The sequence below is a fragment of the Arabidopsis lyrata genome (genome assembly GCF_000004255.2).
Source record: "Arabidopsis lyrata subsp. lyrata unplaced genomic scaffold ARALYscaffold_8, whole genome shotgun sequence".
In the NCBI taxonomy this organism is placed as follows: Eukaryota; Viridiplantae; Streptophyta; class Magnoliopsida; order Brassicales; family Brassicaceae; genus Arabidopsis; species Arabidopsis lyrata.
Window position 1 is genome coordinate 3,069,457 of NW_003302548.1, and position 20,124 is coordinate 3,089,580.

Consider the following 20,124-nt stretch of genomic DNA (forward strand, 5'->3'; position numbering starts at 1 on the left):
AACCCATGGGTATTAACCCATTTTGACACCCCTACTGATCCTCTTCGAAGCGTCGTTAAGCTCAGAGGAAAAAAAATAAATTCGTGTGTTCGTCGTTTTGGACCTTTTTTGGGTTAAAACCCTAAGTCGAAGAAAACGACATCGTTTCTGCCAAGGAAAAATAAAAACTAAACCGGCCTAATATTTTTGTACTAACAAACACAATTTTTTGGGTTAAGAAGATGACAAATTCACAGCTTTGGCGGCTTCTTGCTTAAGACATGGGAGATAAGAGAAGAGAGTCTCAGCATGTGACCCGTAATACTTTGAGAATATCTGAGACAGACTCTTTGTTGTGTCCCAAGCTCCACTGCGATCACCTGATGCAAGCTGAATCGACGCAAGCTTCACCATTTCATTTCCAATCACTACATGTTCATCCTCATATAGCCTCTTCAGAATCTGCCACCAAACCCAAAATATATCTCACATCTCCCAGTTGGGATAACGTAAAACAAACAAAATTTAAAAGGTTGTTTGAGAAATTTGGTCTCCCAGATGTCGGTTTGCTCAAGCAGTTTTCGTATATTACACAACCGCTGTTCTCATATTTGTCAATCAATGAATCACTTTGTGGTCTTAATCAAAGCAGTATCAGTATATTTAGGGCTTTTACCTTAATGGACGCTTCACAATGCTTTCTTGCAACCACCAGTTCTCCAGCTAAATAGCACGCCTGAGCAACCTTATCCTAACATCGGGCTAGTTTTTTTTTTTTTTTTTTTTTTTTTTTTTTTTTTTTGTGACTCAATTGAATTAAAGAACTACCACATATATCTTTTTTTTCTTTAGTCAAAAGCTAGCATAAACATATCTAAGCTACCAAAAATGAAAACGATCAAAAGCCATTTTATTATGGTACATAATATATTAGCATTAAAATTTGAAGATATATTTTGGCCTATATAAATCTCACATAAGTCTTACAAACAAAAGAAACAACCTCAATTGAATTGGGCATTTATTGTTTTTAAAATCTTATTGAAAGAATCTTTAAAACATGCAAGTAAAAATAGTTTTCAACCAGCTACATAGAGAATACAAAATCATGTTCGCTGCATTTGCTTTTCCGATTGCGAAATTCTAGAAGATCTTTTGGTTTGTGACCTTTGTGATCAAAGTTTGCAAATTTATCAGTTCAAATTTGTATAAAATAATAATATGCAAAATATGAGCAAAACATGTACAAAAGATCCTAAATATTTTTAAACAAAAAATAATTATAAGTTTTGATTTAAAACACTAGAATAATTATTACAAGTAACCGACTACACTAAGTTTAAGCGGAGTCAATCTTTAAAAGTCCCAAATTTTTGTTATTTTATTTTTTTACATCAATGAAATTATTACATTTCAATTAATGACGGATCTTTAATTATGAGAAATCATACCAAAAATATTTGAGGATCAAAAATGTTTTGGTACGATTGTTAAGATGTTATGTTAAGATTTTTTTGGCAATTAATATATTTGATTTGAATTTTCGAAACTAAATAATTAATGTCAGTGGCATTCTTTCGTAAATACTTCTCAACCTCAGAATTTATTTGCTAAAGATACTCCAAAAATGTATATATATATATATATTTCATCAACTTTTTGTTTAAATATCTCATTCTTAAAGTACAAACAATTTATTAATTTTATAGGGCGAAAAAATAATATATAGCTCGAGAAGGTTTTAACATTCGAAATTTTTCATTTAATATAGTGTCCACAAATTTTTACATTGGAATCACTCTTTAAATATTCAAGTTTGATATAATATAATATAATCAAACCATATTATGAATCAACGATAATTGTTATTTAAACAAACTACCCATTGTGCATATATTAACCTAGTTAGTTAATATAATGGAATGATGCATGTCTCATCAATTCCTTTTCTTTTCGCTCAACAATTTTGTGAACCATTTTGCTGATTTCTTAGGATATCTCTTACGTCCATCATTGAAATCCACGTAAACTAGTCCGAACCGGACCGCGTAACCTGTTGCCCATTCAAAGTTATCTAGCAAAGACCATGCAAAGAATCCCTTCACATTGGCTCCAATTGAGATAGCGTCTTGAACCATCTTCAAATGTCGAGCATAGTAATCGATCCTCTCACTATCTTTAAGGTCGATTTTACCGGTACTAGCTTCATCTCTCCCGTTCTCGGTTATGTACAGGACAGGATCCTTGAACTTGTATTTTGCATAGAGGAGGAGATCACGAATTCCCTTTGGATATATCAAAAGCCAATCCGATGCTGCCTTTGGACCGATGGGAACTCCTTCTCTTTCACCTGTGACGCTAGCACAAGGATCAGAGAATTGTGTAACGTTTTCGCTTGAGCAAGGAACATCCTTAGCGTAAGACGATGAGTAATAATTGATGCCAATGAAATCATATGATCCCTTTAGCATTTTAGATTGTTTAGCAGTAAATGTAGGTAAGCGACCGCCTTTTACGTTATTGACCATGTCAACCGGGTATTTACCGGTCACAAGCGGCTCCATGAAATAGTCGAATGTGAAGGCCATGGCTCGTGCCGCAGCTAACCTATCTTCGGCTGATTCTGTATAAGGTAAGTTCCAACCCGCGTTCAAAGCGATACCAACTTGACCATTTTGAGATGCTTTATATTTTTCTCTGTATACCCTGACCGCTTCTCCGTGTGCAAGGATTAGGTTGTGACCAACAATATAAGGCTCTGTAGCTCCATCTCCCGCAGTGCAATTAGGATTTGTGAATTTTGAGCACCTTCCTGGAGCCATTACACCAGCAACATATCCTTGTTGCACCACAGTTAATGGCTCGTTTAATGTCATCCAATGCTTAACTCGATCTCCAAAATTCTTGAAACAAATATCCGCATAATCACGGAAATCATTCACAATCTCCGCACCAAGAAATCCTCCGTAAGCATCTTCAATATCTTGTGGTGTGTCCCAATGGAAAATGGTGGCGAAAGGCTTAATTCCTTTAGACAAAAGCTCATTGATCAAGTTGTTGTAATAGTCAATACCAGCTTGGTTGATTCCTCCTTTTAGATTCCCACGTGGCAAAATCCTCGACCACGAGATGGAGAATCTATAGGCACCAAAACCAATTTGATGTAGTAAACCCACATCTTCTTTGTAAAGATGGTAAGAATCACTTGCAATAGATCCATTGCTACCATCTTTTATCTTTTCCGGATATTTTTCAGAGAATGTATCCCAAATACTTGGTCCTCTACCATCTTCATGAGCAGCTCCTTCGACTTGGTAAGCAGATGTTGCAGCTCCAAAAAGAAAATCTTTTGGGAAATCACTTCTTCTTAGTTTAGGTGTTGAAGAGTGTTTCTTGGCAATAACTTCATTGGAAGCCAAAACAACAAGGACTACTAGTAAAGAAAGATATTTAGTTCTCATTCTTATGATTTGATTGTTGAAACTTGTTTTGTTGTAAGAAGATGAATAAAACTCAGATTTATATAGGCAAGAGAATTGTTATCGTAGTTGACTAATTGGTTATGTTAAATCTATAAATAGAGAAATATAAGATAGAGATAGTAAAACAACAAATCTTTTTAAGTTTTACTTGTTCATAATTAGTAAACAGAACATTCAAATGATCTTATCGTGTTGTTTTTCTAACAACCAGAATCGATTATCTTTTGGGTAATAATCATTGATTATCTTAATCAATATATTTGAAAAAGTCAATTTATTTAAGGCCCATTAACAAGGGTCAAAGCCCAATATCTAGGCCCAATTCACGTATCGGCTTTTAGCGGGAAAATGTTAGTGGACCCCATCTAAAATTCCCGCCACAACAGGCTCGCCATTTCTATTGCCCATAGTGAGAAAACGTTTCCTTTCTGTTCAAACGAATTTAGGGTTTTTCGCGAACACTTATTTGAAGAGAAGAGTAAAATTTGAGTGAGGTAGAATTTGAAAAAATGGAAGCTTTTGGTGGATTTGTAATGGATGAACAAGCGATTCAAGTAGAGAATGTCTTCCTCGAGTTCCTCAAAAGGTTCGTCTTTCTGAATTTTTGTTTCTTTTTCACTTTTGTGTGAAATTAGCGTTTGATTTGGTTTCCGAATTGATTTCAGTTTCCGATTAGACGCGAACAAGCCGGAGTTGTATTACGAAGCGGAGATTGAAGCAATTCGAGGCGGTGAATCAACAATGATGTACATTGATTTCTCTCATGTAATGGGTTTTAATGACGCTCTTCAGAAAGCAATAGCTGATGAGTATTTGAGGTTTGGGTTCTTATCTAAAACCCTAACTTTTCCTAATTGGGTGTGAAAAATTGTTTCTGGGTTATTGATTTTGTGTGTGTAAAATTGGTTTTAGGTTTGAGCCATATTTGAGGAATGCGTGTAAGAGATTTGTGATTGAAATGAATCCTTCTTTCATTTCTGATGATACTCCGAATAAAGATATCAATGTTTCTTTCTACAATCTTCCTTTCACTAAAAGGTATTGCCTTTATCCTCAGATTTTGATTTTTAATTGATGATTTTGAATTTTAGTGTTTGGTGATTGTGATGATGATGATAATTTTGTAGGTTGAGGGAGTTAACGACTGCAGAAATTGGGAAGTTAGTGTCGGTGACTGGTGTGGTTACTCGAACAAGTGAAGTGAGACCTGAGCTTCTTTACGGGACTTTCAAGTGTTTAGATTGTGGTAGTGTTATAAAGAATGTTGAGCAACAGTTTAAGTACACTCAGGTGATTGATTTTTGAGTTTGTGCCTTTTAATAGTTTGTACCAAGTGTTAGCTTGTTTTCGTTTTGTTTGTTGAATAATTTATGGCCTTGTTGCAGCCTACGATTTGTGTGAGCCCGACTTGTTTGAACAGAGCAAGATGGGCATTGCTTAGGCAAGAGAGCAAGTTTACGGATTGGCAAAGAGTTAGAATGCAGGAGACGTCAAAAGAGATACCTGCAGGTTCCTTGCCACGGTCTTTGGATGTCATTTTGCGTCATGAGATTGTGGAACAGGCCAGAGCGGGTGATACGTAAGATCTCTCGTGTGACAGTTCTCTAAGTTATTTCTTCCATCTTTATAATAGTCAAGAGTTGTACTCATTGTGACTCCTTTTGGGATTGTTCTCGCAGGGTTATTTTTACGGGAACGGTAGTTGTTATACCTGACATATCGGCACTGGTAGCACCTGGAGAGAGAGCAGAATGTCGTCGAGACTCATCACAACAGAAAAGCTCTACAGCTGGACATGAAGGTGTTCAAGGTCTCAAGGCTCTGGGAGTTAGAGATCTTTCGTATCGGCTTGCCTTTATCGCTAACTCAGTGCAGGTTTGTCAACTTTTTAGTATATCTGTCAAACCAAATCTGAAGTGAGACCAGTTGTTCAATCTCAAATGTTTTTTTCTTTCTAGATTGCTGATGGTAGTAGGAACACTGACATGAGGAACCGCCAAAATGATTCCAATGAAGATGATCAGCAGCAGTTCACGGTGAGGCTTAGAAATAAATTACCTATAGGACTTGAAGCAGAAACTAGTCCGCAGCATCCTTGTTTTGCTCTTTCACATGACCTGCTTATTTTAATTGGACAGGCAGAAGAGTTGGATGAAATTCAGCAGATGAGAAATACTCCTGATTACTTCAATAAGTTAGTTGGAAGCATGGCCCCAACCGTTTTTGGTCATCAAGACATCAAACGTGCAGTTCTACTTATGCTTCTAGGCGGTGTGCACAAGACAACTCATGAAGGCATCAACCTTAGAGGAGACATCAATGTTTGTATAGTTGGGGATCCCAGCTGTGCTAAATCCCAGTTCCTCAAGTACTGATTCTCATTGAAAATCAAAGCTGTCTTTTCTTCTTTCTTTCTGAAATCTTCTGAAATCTGATCCCTCAGTTTTGGTTTGTTATCTGCAGGTATACCGCGGGCATTGTACCAAGATCTGTGTATACATCTGGGAAGTCCTCTTCCGCAGCTGGGTTGACTGCAACTGTTGCTAAAGAACCGGAAACTGGTGAATTCTGCATTGAGGTAATGAACAAATCCCTGCAACGAATTTTTTAAGTAAACCTAACTTTATAATTGCTTTGAAGAATGCTAGCCCTTTGTCATACATGTGATTTCTATGCTCTTGTTCTAATTAATGATATTTGACAGGCTGGTGCTCTAATGCTTGCTGACAATGGAATATGTTGTATTGATGAGTTTGACAAGATGGATATCAAAGATCAGGTAAGTTAGCATCATTTCTTATTACAGTGTAGATGATTGAGTTTCCTACGCTGTGGCTAATGGAATTTGCTGTTACATTTGGGCACAAAGGTTGCTATTCATGAAGCGATGGAGCAGCAGACGATAAGCATTACAAAAGCTGGTATACAAGCAACCTTGAATGCTAGGACATCAATTCTTGCAGCAGCTAATCCTGTTGGTGGGCGATATGATAAATCTAAACCACTTAAGGTAAGGTCATCCCCAAAAATGAATCCAAACAGATATATATATATATATATTTGTATTCCTTTCTTTGCTTGAGAACTTTCATGGAAGTTTTTTTTATAGCTAATTGTGGTTTGATCATGCTCTTTTCAGTATAACGTTAATCTTCCACCTGCCATTCTTTCGAGGTTTGATCTTGTGTACGTTATGATTGATGACCCTGATGAGGTAACAGATTACCACATTGCCCATCATATCGTTCGAGTTCACCAGAAGCATGAAGCAGCGCTGTCTCCTGAATTCACCACTGTACAACTTAAACGCTACATTGCATATGCCAAAACGCTAAAGCCAAAGGTTGTAGACTAACCCAAAAAATGTTTTTGATTACAAAAGACTCTTCTGCTGGAGATGCTAACATCTTTTTGCTATCCTCATCTGTTGTGTTGCAGCTAAGCCCAGAAGCAAGAAAGCTACTTGTCGAGTCTTATGTTGCTCTTCGTAGAGGCGATACAACTCCAGGTACAAGAGTCGCATATCGAATGACAGTTAGGCAGCTAGAGGCACTGATCCGACTTTCAGAAGCCATTGCTAGGAGTCATTTGGAAATTCTGGTAAGATTATCTTAAAACATTTTCTCGTGCCTTTCTTTTAATCTACCAGTTGTATCCAGTAGTTAATTTGATTTATCTGGGAACTTGTTACTTTACTTTCAGGTTAAACCAAGTCATGTTCTTTTAGCTGTCAGACTTTTGAAGACTTCAGTCATCAGGTAACCTCGTATACATCTTTAAAAAAAATTTCTCTCTTAAGATTCTCCCAAATGTTAACCAAAAACAACCATACTTGTTTCTCTTATCCAGTGTTGAGTCAGGCGATATCGATCTTTCTGAGTACCAAGATGCTAATGGTGACAACATGGACGACACAGATGACATTGAAAACCCCGATAACGGAGATGAAGATCAACAGAATGGTGCAGCTGAGCCAGCTTCTGCAACTATAGGTACTTACGCACAGTTTGTGTTATTCTTTTTTCTCAGACTCACTTAAGAACCGTAAGTAACATCATATGACGTAGCAACAGATAATGGAGCAGCAGCTCAAAAGCTGGTGATTAGCGAGGAAGAATATGATAGAATCACACAGGCCTTAGTCATTCGCCTTAGACAACACGAAGAAACTGTAAACAAAGACAGTAAGTAGCAACACTTATCAATTTTTGATACTGTTCATTTCTCTCTTCAACTATTGAAACTCACAACACTATTTTCTTTTAGGTTCTGAATTGCCTGGAATTAGACAAAAGGAACTTATTCGATGGTACATAGATCAACAGAACGAGAAAAAGAAGTACAGTTCCCAAGAGCAAGTAAAACTCGATATCAAGAAACTCAGAGCCATCATTGAGGTGATAATCCAAAACAATCATATAAGTTAAGATTATTTCAAATGATGTTTCTATTTTAACACAAGCTATGCATTGCGCAGAGTTTGGTATGTAAAGAAGGTCATCTTATAGTGTTGGCTAATGAGCAAGAAGCCACAGAAGCAGAAGAAACAAGGAAAAAATCTTCACAAAGAGACGAGAGGATCTTAGCTGTTGCTCCAAACTATGTTATCGAGTGATGTGATTAAGTGTGTAAAACATTTGTAGAACTCTTAAGTGGAAGCCTAAATCCTTCATCATTTTGTACTAATTTTATTGGATTTTCAATTTTTGTTAACTTCATTGAAACCTAGAAAGGAAGATAATGATATTCCCAAATCACTAAACTCTTATGTATTGGATCTACGGGCAAAGTGAAGATACAATCTTTGAATTTTCCCTCGTGGTGGTTGAAGGCATCGTCTTTTGAAGCTGCCAATAGATCTTCACCTGAAATGGCACACAATGATTCATAGACTCGATAAAAGTATTGTTAGGAAAACCGGAGATCTACCAAAATCGATGGTCGAGATGATTGCCCAAAAATATATCGAGGAGGATCGAGAAGATCATGATATTTACCAATATCTTGGTTTATGAATATTTACATCTATCAGCAAAATATTTTTTATATTTATATTTATCTAAGAATAAGAAACTTGGATTGATTATATATTCGATATAAGGCTCTACATAAGAAAATGCATATTGTAACATTACGATTATGAGAGTCATATACTTCTTCCTAAACACATTTGTGGTCTTACTCTCGTCAATTATCAAACAAAAAATAAAGTGAGAAACAAAGACTCCACCCCAATAAAAAAAAAAAACACAACACATCTTAGCCAAAATCATTTCTCATTTTGAACTAAATTTTATTGGACCTCTGTTAAGTTCACAAAAACAACCCAATAACACATTACAGAGAAACCCAAAAGAAAGAAAATGATATTATACCAAGTCACCAAAATCTAAAGATGTATGGGATCTATGAGCAAAGTAAAGAGATAGTCCTTGAATTTTCCATCGCGATGGTTGAAGACATCATCTGCTGTATAGAGAACGTCTAACAAGCGTCCAAAACCGATGAACTGGTTAAGAATTGGACGAGAAATGTTGGTCATTTTGAAGTACTCTTCGTTTACTATCTTGTTGATATTTCCAATCATCTTCTTAAATTCTGTATTGGCTTCTTCTTTGGTAATTCCATGTTGCTTCATGTAATAGTTGATTGCGTTTGCAGTATATCCTTTCTTCATGTCGTCCTAATTAGACCGAAGTAACTTAGGTAAATATACAAATTCACTGATTAAGTTATAAATGTTATTGGGTGGCTAGTTTGATAACCAAACGGAATGACTTAAAAACAAAAACTTAGTTTAATTTTTAGGTACACTTCGACAATTTGAAAATATATTATGAAAAAAAAAAAATTATTAACGGAAAGCAATAATTTTAATTCATCATGTAAATTTTTTAAAATAACAAATCGCAACATTAATAATTTTACTAGTAAAACTTTGGTAAATTGATACTCGATAAACTAATGAATTTCTCCTATTAATAAATTAATAAAATACCATAGTTCTGACATTATTAATTTATAGAAGTTTTACTGTAAACTGGTTTTGATATTTGATCCGGGTAACAAGTTCTAGCGGTTTTTCCGTTATTAACAATTTTACTAGACTATGGGTGTGATTGGTGGAAGAAAGAATAAGTGGGAGTAAATGAGTATAAAATATATGGAGTAAAATAAATATAGATTTTGGCCTAATTATTTTCAGCCCATCATTTACTCTAGTGTTTTGTAAAGGGAAAATCTAGGCACTTTTACACTGTTTTCAGCTCAAATATAACCACCCATTGTGTTTTGATGTATCCCCAACACAGCAAAAAGAACGATTAGTTCCTGGTCAGATCCGTTCGGACAAGACCGGTTTGAAACATTGTATAAGATTTTCTAAAACAAATTTGTTTACCTCATAATCGGTCATGTCATCCATGAGACGTGTCTTTGCAGCTAAAGAGCGGACAAGCTTTGGTCTAGATCTTAGCAACTCAAAGTCTTTCTTCTTAGCAATATCTCCAAGTCCTATAAATGAGCATGCCATGGCTGCATACGCACCAACCTCAGCCTCACCAGCCTCCATGTATTCATCAAAGTTAGGCATGTGACCTGCTCGTGCCCATTTGTTAAGCTCTAGGTTTGATCTTACGAGTATCTTGAACTGCTTAGTTACACCAACATTTTAAACATGGTAAAAACTGATTACTAGCCATGAATATATATGAATTTTTGATGGTTAGTAATAATTAAGTTTGTGTAAATAACCACCTCTTCTATCATCTTCTCCAACATAAATGTTCTTTCTTGTGACCTCAATATTTCTTCATACTCCTTGAAAACGTACATCACAAATTTGAAGGAACTCTTCATGTGACCTTGGAGATTTTCCATGTGATTGGGATCCCATCTAATATATCAACCAACAAATGATTATGGAATTTTTTTTTTTTTTTTTTTTCGCATCATGAATCTTTGTTAGCTATATACCTTTCAAGACAATCAACCAGGCTTGCAACTTCAGATACTGAACCATGTATATCGCAAGCATCGTCTAAAAAAGTGATCAATAAGTATAACTTAGCTGACATAATTCTCCCAAGTGAAACTTGTGGTTCAAAGTTGATCACCAATGCGGAGAACCAACTCTCGATGGTTCTTTCTTTGATGTTTCGTGGGAGGTTTAATGTATGGTCTAGTTCCCTCCACCACCTACGAAAAATATGCAAAGGATTAAATATATGAACTCACAAATAACCCTAGCCAGCAATGTGTTAGAAGAAAACTAGATCATTAATTCACACACATGGTAATAATTTTTAATTCTTGGTAGTAATGAAGCTGCAAAAACTTGAAATTGAGCTTGGCTAGCTTGAGCAGTGTTTCATCGTGGTCCTCTTCTTGTTCATAGAAAGAAATATACGCTCTTGCAACTAGAGCTTGGCTGTTCCGGTGCTGAGGTATGTGAAGAGCTTTGCGTATAAGCTTTAAAAGATGTGGTGGGATTGCTGTGTGACCTGTAGTTAGTGGCTCCAAGTGGTCTAATGTGAAGCGTGATGCTTCATCCAATATATGATCCGTCGTTGTCCCAAAGTGCACAGCTTCGTAGAGGCTTAGCATACCCTTAACGTTTTCTATTAAACATTCCTTGAACTCGCCGTTGTTTCCTTTGAATCTGTTGAAAACATCTACATAAAAAAAAAAAAAATTGTTTTTAAAAATGTATATCAAAAATCTAATGACATGCTTAAAATATCCGTACCGGACAACATGTTGTGACCATATGTTCTGAAAACTCGAAACATGATTGAGATTGTGTACAAATCATTTTCATCAGCGATCAATTTTCTATCTTTTCAAAAGCCTCTTTTAAGGTCTCTTCGATCTCGTTCTCAAAATGATAAGAGAGACCAAGGCTGATCAGCAAATGGATCGAAAGTATCTTCCTCTTTATTGCATCGGAAGACAAACTAAATATATTCTCTCTCACTTTAGGTTTGAATTCCTCAATTTCTCTTGCAAGGACATCTAAATCCTGAAAGTTGATAGATAAAGGTCAAAATCCTTATATAGACATTTAAGACCATCATTAACGGTGGGTTCTTAACTTTAGCTCTTAACATTGTTTAAGATTAAAATTTTGGTTTTTATAAGTTAAGAGTCAAATCTTAGCTCTTAACACTTCCAAAAGTTCTTAGCTAAGAGTCCAATCTTAGCATTTTAATCTGTTTTGATTTATTTTCCAATGTTTAATTTCAAGATAATAAGGTAAGAACCATCTAAGATACCACCAATAATGGTGTTCTAATGGACATGGACAAATACAAATTTATAATTTGCTAGGGAACAAACAATATATAAATTTATAATAATATTATAAAATTCTTACCGTTAATTAATATCCCAAATTCATCTACGGAAAAGATAAACCAATACTTCAATAATCAATATACATAACTATAAGTCTACAATAATATTACGAAAATGAGTTGAAAAGTGAATTAAATTTCATTTAAAAGGAAGAAAAATAAAAAATATTGATATTATAGCCAGAGTTCTAAAAAGCTGTCTACGCGGTTATAATTTTTAATACGCTAATAACATATAGCGTAATAATTTTTCAAAAACATAAAAATGTGATAACTTGAAAAATAATTCGAACAATAAAAAAAAGAAGAAGTGAAATTTCAAAACGTAAAAAATATATACTAGCTAGTGCCTAGTGGTATATTATTCATCACCATATAGATCCATCCATCCACCCATGCAAATAGACGCCTATCATATGAAAATATATATACATTGCTTATTTTCTTGTCAACAATATATAAGATTGACTCACCGAGTCAGTGATAGAAACAGTAAAGAAGTGATCACTCCATTGAGAATGTGGCAATATTAAGAAGTTGCTTTTCTGATCAAGGTTTCTTCCTCTTTCCATATTCGTGACTCGTGAGATAAGAAAGAAAGAGAGAAGGAAAAAGAGAGATCTAGAGAAAACAAATAGAGAGATCTGGCGATGGTGGACAATTTGCAAGCACCAGACACATATATATATAGCACGTGATGAGAGTTAATGGTTACAGAATATAAAATCCCAATTACATACTATATTTATCATTATGCATGTTGTTGATAACAATATATGTATATGCGCATATGCGTTCAACTGTGAAATAGTTATATATTATATACTTATACTTAAGCATGTTGTTGATAAAATAATATATATATATATGGTTTATATCTTATATAATATGAGAAGGTTTCTTCTAAAGTTGTCTTAATATTTTGACATTTGGCACTTCAAATGCTTGACATGTGTCATATTTTTCATCTCTTAATCATCCACATTAATGCAATTTATATTTATTTAACTCAAAAAATATTTTTCCATTAATTTATTTTCCAATATTTTAAGTTTTAATTCTTTTCCTTATACTTTTTAAGATCAATAAAATGTAGAGAATAAAATTCAAATATGACAACTATATTTCTTTTCAACCTTAATTATTATTAAAGTGTTTAAGTATAATTTACCATAATGAAACCAATAATCTTATTTGACACCAATATTGTGGAAAATAGATTTCATATAATAATTTACAATAAATTATTTTATGTATTTTCAGATTTGTAACCTCCATACTAATAATTATATATGTTGTTAATTCAATAATTTTAGTAATCTTATTTGACACCAATATTGTGGAAAATAAATTTATAATAGTAATTTAAAATAAATTATTTTATGTATTTTCAGATTTGTAACCCACATACTAATAATTATCTATGTTTTTAATTCAATGATTTTCTTAATAGTCCAATCTTTTTGTTTTGTCATGTTTTTAAATTAATGTTTATATTTCTCGGTAATTTCAATATTATTTACTTTTTTTTGTGTAATAGTAATGCTTTCAATTATACTCTTCTTGTAATTGGTTACTTTCAATGAAATTATTGGAAACAATTATAAATATATTACTTGCATATAAGAAAATATGAATTTCAATAAAATATCACCATTTAAAAACAAAATTTTGTAACATGTGGTTATTAGAATCCCATACTAAAATGAATGCCTTTTGAATACAAATAAATATCACAATTAATTCTTCAATTAACTTTATTCATAAATGCTATGTGTTTCATATTTGTAACCCCCATACTAATAATTATTTATGTTTTTAATTCAGTAAATTTTTATTAAAGTCCAATATTTTTGTTTTGTCAATTTATTTTTTCATTTTTGCATTTCTCTGTAATTTCTATAATAATTAATTTTATAGTAATAGTAATTCTTTTAATGTATTTAATTAGAAAAATTATATAAAAGACGGTTTTCACTCTGTTCATATTGGTTGCGGTCAATGTATTGATAGGAAAAAGTTATATAAATATATATATTATAAGTTAATTGTAAACAATATGAATTTTAAAAAATATCATCATTTAAAAACACAGTTGTGTAACATGTGGTTATCAGAATTTCATACTAAAATGCATGATTTTAGGATAAGACTAATTAAAAACAAATATCACAATTAATTCCTCAAAATGTAGTACTAACTCTTATGTTATAAATTGTTAGTGTAATAAAAATATAGTTTCTCTTTGTACATATATATAGAGAAAATATAAAATATTGCATCATATAACTCTCATAGCCATAAAAATTAATGGATGATTTGTGTTCTTTCATCTACATCAACCATAATTTTTTTTACTTAATATACGATGATTTTTAGGGACTTCCTAACATTTTATAGTTTAATTTGTGTCCAAGTTTCAATTGATCCTCTATCTTTGCACAAGGATATCGCACACACCATTGTGATCCTCTATAATTCATGTGTTTGTCTCATACATTACTTAAAATGTAACACTGTTTAGAGGTCATATAAACTAACTGTTTTTTTAGTTAGAAACTTGAATGTAACACTAAGAATAAAGAGAGATTGACAAAAATAACACTAAAATAAGTTTTTCTTCCAAAAATAGCACTACATTTGAAAGTTCCACAAATAACACTATAAACTTTAATTAAATATTAAATATGAATATTATTTTAATTAAAATAAATAAATAAATAAAATTAGAAATTTCCTGGCAAAATTTTAATTTTTCCGCCAAAAAACTTCTGCAACGTAAAAATATTTTCGTCAAAAAAATTTTATCAAAAAAGTTTCCCACAAAAAATGTTTTAACATTTTGCCGCAAAAAAGAAATTGATAAACAATTTATTAAAAATATAGTTATAAAATATAGTTTCTCTTTGTACATATATATAGAGAAAATATAAAATATTGCATCATATAACTCTCATAGCTATAAAAATTAATGGATGATTTTGTGTTTCCCGATTCGTGAAATCCTTCCTAAATTACCTGAAATCCTTCATAAATTACGTGAAGTCCTTCCTAAATTTCATGAAATCCTTTCTGAATTTCTTGGATTTTTTTTGGCGAGAAAAGTCGGACGAAAATTTTTTTGGCAAGAAAATTTTGACGATATTTTTTTTCCCGAGATCAGAAAATATTTTGGCGGGAAATTTTGACAAAAAACTTTTTGGTGGAAAAATTTTGACGGTATTTTGTTTTGGCGGGAAAATATTAACTATGATTTGTTATAATTATTTATTAATTTTGAGGCTATTAGAGGCAATTTCTCAAGAATAAATGAATCATAACGTAACAAGAACAAACTAAAAGTAATCTTTCAATTCATTAAATTTTTTAAACGACATTATTTATAAAAACAAAACCGAATAAATAAAATGACCCGAAAGAAATCATATTACTTTGTAAAGTTAAATTTTAATTTAATTAATTTTCTGTTTCTATTTATCGTTAATAACTAAATTCGAATTATTTATTTTTATGTTTGTGATTAATATTATATCACGTATCAAAATACGGGATAATCCCTTCAAATATATATAAGCTTTGTTAACCATCCATTCATCTCCTATATGTTTGTGTATGTTGTTCGCTTGCTTATAAGGTATATTTCATTAATTTGTTTAAGAAAGAAAATTATGCAATAACCCACGCATCGCGTGGATGGTTATCTAGTAGTTTATATGTGTATGTATATTTACAAGATGCTCACATATGCAATGTCCCAAATTGGAAAAGGCTTCATCAACTGTTCTGTTTTTTTATAAACGCTGTCATATAATAGTTCTTTTCTTTTGTCAAATACTTTTTTAATATGTATTAATGTTTTAAACATTTTGATTTGTTTCACAACTTTTGATGTTTTACAAAAAAAATCAAGTTTCTCTGTTAAAAAGTTAATATATATATATATACTATAATTTTGTGACTATTTGTATTAAGCAGTAAATTTTATCATGATTGTATGTTTAGCTATATATTAAGTTATGCTTTAATGTTAAAAAAAAAATTAATTAGTTATTTAAACTCTTGCTTTTTAGCCAAAACATTTTATATTATTGAATAGAGGGAATATTACCCAAATAACATATATTTTGTTCTAAAACTTGGATGCTTAATTGAGTCATAATACATATATGGTTTCTATTGTAAAAATTGTGGTGGTTGGAGACTCTGTTTTCTCGTTATAATATGATTTATTATAAGAAACGACTCCATTTTATGTTTGAATAATTGAATAAACAGTCGATACGATTTATTATAAGAAAAGACAATTATGTGAATAATGAAATTGACTTGACCATACTAATTCAACATTGATTATTAAGAGAGAAAAAAGATTCATATATGAAAATCAAACACGTCAACATTTTATTGTAGGGATAATATACGATCAATCACACAACCCTTATGATCAAATAGAACCGCAAATCACATAACACGATTTTCTTACTGGAGATTGAAAACCAAAAGTAACAAACATAATGCATCCCAAGCTCTCTCTAAAGAAGTATGGGATCTACGAGCAAAAGGCTTATATATTCCTGGAGTTTTCCTTCGCGGTGGTTGTAGACATCATCCGCGGTATAGAGAACATCCAATGAACGTCCATAATTGACGGATTGCATAAGAATTCGGCGTGGCATGGTACTTATCTTCAAGCACTCTTCGTTTACAATCTTGTTCATATCTCCATTCATCTTTTCAAGTTCTCTATTGGCTTCTTCTTTTGTAACTCCGTGTTCGTTCATGTAATAGTTGACAGCATTTGCAGTATAACCTTTTTCCATATCCTCCTGATGATATATACCAAAACTTTCAACACAAATAAACTATGCGAAGAGAACTATGAAATGGACTAAAACAAAGTTTATATATTTTATTAATTTATGGGTCATATTTTTTGAAATTTCGTGGTCTAATTGGTATAGTCTTCTTATATGTAATATGCGATGTAATATAAGTAATGCCAAATTTCAACCAAGGAAAAAACCAAACAAACACAAAACATACGTAAAACTAGTACCTTAAAGTCGGCTATGTCATCCATGAGACGGGTCTTTGCCCCTAAAGTCCGAACGAGCTTTGGTCTAGATATTAGCCACTCAAAAGCTTCCTTCTTACCAATCTCTCCAAGTCCCATGATGGAACATGCTATGGTGGCATATGTACCAATCTCGGCTCCACCAGACTCTATATACTCATCAAAGCTAGGCACATGACCTCCCCGTGCCCATTTGACAAGTTCGAGGTTTTTCCTAGCAATTATCTTGAACTACTTACCAAAAAAATTAAACATGTTACAAGTTATTACCATCCAATGAATAATAAATTTTTGTAAGTAATCACCTCCTCTATCATCTTCTCCAACACAAAGGATCTTCCTTGTGACCTTAATATTTCTTCATACTCTTCGAAAAGATACATCACAAATTTGAAGGCAGTCTTCATGTGACCATGAAGATTTTCCATGTAATCCGGATCCCATCTGTTCATATATCACAAAACATTGGTTATTGAATACTCCATTCATAATTAATTGTTTGTTGTGATTCAATCCGGGAACCATTGCAATATATATTGTTAATAAGGTACCTTTCCAGACAATCGACCAGGCTCTCAACATCAGGAATTGAACCATGTATATCACAAGCGTCGTCTAGAAATGTAATTACTAAGTATAACTTAGCCGACATAATTCTCCCAAGTGAAAACTGTGGCTCAAAGTACATCATCAATGCTGCAAACCAAGTCTCTACAGTTCTTTCTCTGAAGTTAGGTGGAAAGTTTGATGTATGGTCTAATTCCCTCCACCACCTACCAAAATATGTAAAAGATTTAAAATATGCGGCAAAAAAGAACACTACCTATCTTTAAGAAAACTAGATCATTCCCATATACATTGTGATGGTTTTTAATTCTTGGAAGTAATGAAGCTGCAAGAACTTGAAATTGAGCTTGGCTAGCTTAAAAAGTATTTCGTCGCGGTCTTCTTCGTGTTCATAGAACGAGATATACTCCCTTGCAACCAGAGCTTGGCTGTTCCGGTGCTGAGGTATGTGAATGGCATTTTGTATAAGCTTTGAAATATGTGGTGGGCACACTCTGCGACCTGTAGCTAGTGGCTCCAAGTGGTTCAACGTGAAGCACGAGGTTTCATCCAATATATGATCTTTCGTTGTCCCAAAGTGCACTGCTTCGTAGAAGCTTAGCATACCCCTAACATCTTCTATTAAAATTTCCTTGAATTTACCGTCGTCTCCTTTGAATTTGTTGAAAACATCTTCATGGAAAATAATTTTTTTTAAAATAAACTCAATATATTAAGTACGAACACATCTGAATTGATAGATTAAAAAAATATTGGAATCATATCAAAAGAGTACTTACCTGACCACTATATATATATGTTCTAAAAATTCTTACCCGAAGACATGTCGTAACCGTATGTTCTGAAAACTCGAAAGATGGTGGAGATTGTGTACAAATCATTTTCATCCGCGATCAAATCTTCTACCTCGTCGAAAGCATGTTTCAGGCTTTCTTCGATCTCCTTCTCAAAATGGTATGAAAGACCAAGACTGTTCAGAAAATGAATAGAAAGAATTGTTCTTTTCATTGCGTCTTTGTCTCTGGAAGACAAAATGAATATGTTCTCTCTTACTTTAGGCTTTAGTACTTTAATCTCTCTTTCAAGAGCATCAAAATCCTGAAGATGATACAACTCAAAGGTCTTTATATAAACATAACTTATTAGGAATATATGCATATATATATGCACTCGTGCACATATGAATTGATTGTAACGGATAGATATAAATGGACTCACAGAATCAGCCATGGAAAATTTGAGGAACTGATCACCCCATTGAGAGGGTGGCAATTTTGTAAAATCCAAGAAGCTTTTCCGATCAAGATTTTTTACTTCATCCATAGAGAGCGTTGATGTGGTGGTGGACAATTTGCAAGAAGGTAGACATATATATAGGACGGAAGTCATGGAATGAGAGTTTAAAGATATGCTTTTAGTCAAGTGGTTAAGTCCATTTGACTCCGTCTTCTCTACCAGAGTTTGACTCCACTAAATCTCGCTATCCCGCGTAGTAGGGATTACCTATGGATCGGGGTTTGTCGATCCAATGATGTCAAAAAAAAAAAATCGCAACTTTTCGTTAGTTTTCTTTTTAAACTAAAAAATATATTTTACGGTTATGTTTTTTTATAAATTATATTTCAAATATTTTCTACGGTTGCGTCTTTTTATTGCACTCTTCATAAATAGTTGCAACCGCTTATTCGAATCATTGCAATATTTAGTTTATTTTACGAACAATTGCAACCTTTGGTTTATATATTTAGTTTATTTTACGAAAAATTGCAACATTACGTTTATTTTATAAATCGCTATACCATTTAATTATCTACATTCGCGTCTCTCGGTATAATTTTTCATAAATTATTATTTTTAATTTCTAATTTTTAATCATCAATATATTTAAATGAGATTGTAACCGTTTCACTGAACCATTGCAATATTTGGTTTATTTGACTAATCATTGCAACTTTTGGTTTTGTTTTACGAACCGTTGCAACTTTTGGTATATCGCAACATTTCGTTTATTTTTTTTAAAACTAAAAAAATATATTTACATTATGTTTTTTGAGAAAGTTGCAATCCGAGTAAATGTTTTCTACGGTTGCATCTTTTTATTGTAACTCTTCATAAAACGGTTGCAACCGTTTAGTTGAACCATTGTAACATTTAGTTTATTTTAATTTTATTTTATAAATTGTTATAACATTTAATCATCTACCGTTCGTGTAAATTATAAATTATTATTTTTAGTTCTTAATTTTTAATTACTAAAATGTATTTAAATAAGAGTAATTATTTAATTGAATTGTTGCTACATTTGGTTTATTTGATGAATCATTGTAACTTTTGGTTTTGTTTTACGAACCATTGTAATTTTTAGTATATTTGATGAACCATTGCAACATTTGATATATTTGACGAACCGTCGCGTCTCTCGGTTAAAGTTCGTTATATTTTTAAATAATATTTAATTATTAAAATATATTTAAATGAATTGTTGCTATCGTTTAATTTAACATAATAGCATTTGGTTTATTTGACGAACCAATGGATATTTTGGCTTATTTATCAAACCGTTGTAACTTTTGGTTTATTATTTGATTCTTTTTGCATTTGGAAATAGTTTTTTAGTTACAAATTAATGTTATTCTAATATTAATATACTTAATAAACGCTTGTGAGA

The 20,124-nt window shown here is 32.5% G+C and overlaps 4 protein-coding genes and 1 long non-coding RNA gene across 5 annotated transcripts; 1 reads left to right on the forward strand and 4 right to left on the reverse strand.

Moving 5' to 3' along the window:
• Window positions 1–55: 55 nt before the first annotated feature.
• On the reverse strand, window positions 56–740 carry LOC9301412. The gene is made up of 2 exons (XR_002332851.1): window positions 656–740; window positions 56–441 (listed from the first exon to the last, which is right to left on the reverse strand). It is a non-coding gene; the product is annotated as an uncharacterized LOC9301412 (long non-coding RNA).
• Window positions 741–1,719: 979 nt separating this feature from the next.
• On the reverse strand, window positions 1,720–3,449 carry LOC9301413 (beta-glucosidase 13). The gene has a single exon (XM_021025226.1). The coding sequence runs from the start codon at window positions 3,438–3,440 to the stop codon at window positions 1,917–1,919; it is 1,524 nt and encodes a 507-aa protein (XP_020880885.1). The 5' UTR covers window positions 3,441–3,449; the 3' UTR covers window positions 1,720–1,916.
• Window positions 3,450–3,852: 403 nt separating this feature from the next.
• Window positions 3,853–8,272, forward strand: LOC9301414 (DNA replication licensing factor MCM6). Its single transcript, XM_002863509.2, has 18 exons — window positions 3,853–4,047; window positions 4,127–4,279; window positions 4,374–4,499; window positions 4,589–4,751; window positions 4,847–5,040; window positions 5,141–5,336; window positions 5,420–5,497; window positions 5,600–5,829; window positions 5,925–6,039; window positions 6,166–6,240; window positions 6,331–6,471; window positions 6,601–6,804; window positions 6,900–7,061; window positions 7,164–7,219; window positions 7,311–7,453; window positions 7,535–7,645; window positions 7,728–7,858; window positions 7,939–8,272. Exons 1-18 carry the CDS (start codon window positions 3,971–3,973, stop codon window positions 8,074–8,076), a joined length of 2,493 nt encoding a protein of 830 aa, XP_002863555.1. The 5' UTR covers window positions 3,853–3,970; the 3' UTR covers window positions 8,077–8,272.
• A 486-nt stretch (window positions 8,273–8,758) lies between these two features.
• LOC9299632 (alpha-barbatene synthase) lies at window positions 8,759–11,129 on the reverse strand. Its single transcript, XM_021015251.1, has 5 exons — window positions 10,753–11,129; window positions 10,437–10,658; window positions 10,218–10,356; window positions 9,862–10,110; window positions 8,759–9,144 (listed from the first exon to the last, which is right to left on the reverse strand). The coding sequence occupies exons 1-5, from the start codon at window positions 11,064–11,066 to the stop codon at window positions 8,851–8,853; spliced, it is 1,218 nt and encodes a 405-aa protein (XP_020870910.1). The 5' UTR covers window positions 11,067–11,129; the 3' UTR covers window positions 8,759–8,850.
• Window positions 11,130–16,193: 5,064 nt separating this feature from the next.
• Window positions 16,194–18,894, reverse strand: LOC9301415 (alpha-barbatene synthase). The gene is made up of 7 exons (XM_002865295.2): window positions 18,675–18,894; window positions 18,272–18,554; window positions 17,747–18,128; window positions 17,441–17,662; window positions 17,195–17,333; window positions 16,872–17,120; window positions 16,194–16,641 (listed from the first exon to the last, which is right to left on the reverse strand). Exons 1-7 carry the CDS (start codon window positions 18,843–18,845, stop codon window positions 16,348–16,350), a joined length of 1,740 nt encoding a protein of 579 aa, XP_002865341.2. The 5' UTR covers window positions 18,846–18,894; the 3' UTR covers window positions 16,194–16,347.
• Window positions 18,895–20,124: the final 1,230 nt, after the last annotated feature.

Bases quoted from the DNA above. Each gene is read 5' to 3' on its own strand.
- LOC9301413 (XM_021025226.1), bottom strand. From the start codon at position 3,440: ATGAGAACTAAATATCTTTCTTTACTAGTAGTCCTTGTTGTTTTGGCT.
- LOC9301414 (XM_002863509.2), top strand. From the start codon at position 3,971: ATGGAAGCTTTTGGTGGATTTGTAATGGATGAACAAGCGATTCAAGTA. The intron at 7,062-7,163 runs GTAAGATTATCT...CTTTACTTTCAG, and splicing joins GGAGTCATTTGGAAATTCTG to GTTAAACCAAGTCATGTTCT. The intron at 7,859-7,938 runs GTGATAATCCAA...TGCATTGCGCAG, and splicing joins AACTCAGAGCCATCATTGAG to AGTTTGGTATGTAAAGAAGG.
- LOC9299632 (XM_021015251.1), bottom strand. From the start codon at position 11,066: ATGCTAAGCCTCTACGAAGCTGTGCACTTTGGGACAACGACGGATCAT. The intron at 10,659-10,752 runs GTGTGTGAATTA...TATTTTTCGTAG, and splicing joins GAATTAAAAATTATTACCAT to GTGGTGGAGGGAACTAGACC. The intron at 10,357-10,436 runs GTATATAGCTAA...TTGATATATTAG, and splicing joins CTGGTTGATTGTCTTGAAAG to ATGGGATCCCAATCACATGG.
- LOC9301415 (XM_002865295.2), bottom strand. From the start codon at position 18,845: ATGACTTCCGTCCTATATATATGTCTACCTTCTTGCAAATTGTCCACC. The intron at 17,334-17,440 runs GTACCTTATTAA...ATATATGAACAG, and splicing joins CTGGTCGATTGTCTGGAAAG to ATGGGATCCGGATTACATGG. The intron at 16,642-16,871 runs GTACTAGTTTTA...ATATATCATCAG, and splicing joins ATGACATAGCCGACTTTAAG to GAGGATATGGAAAAAGGTTA.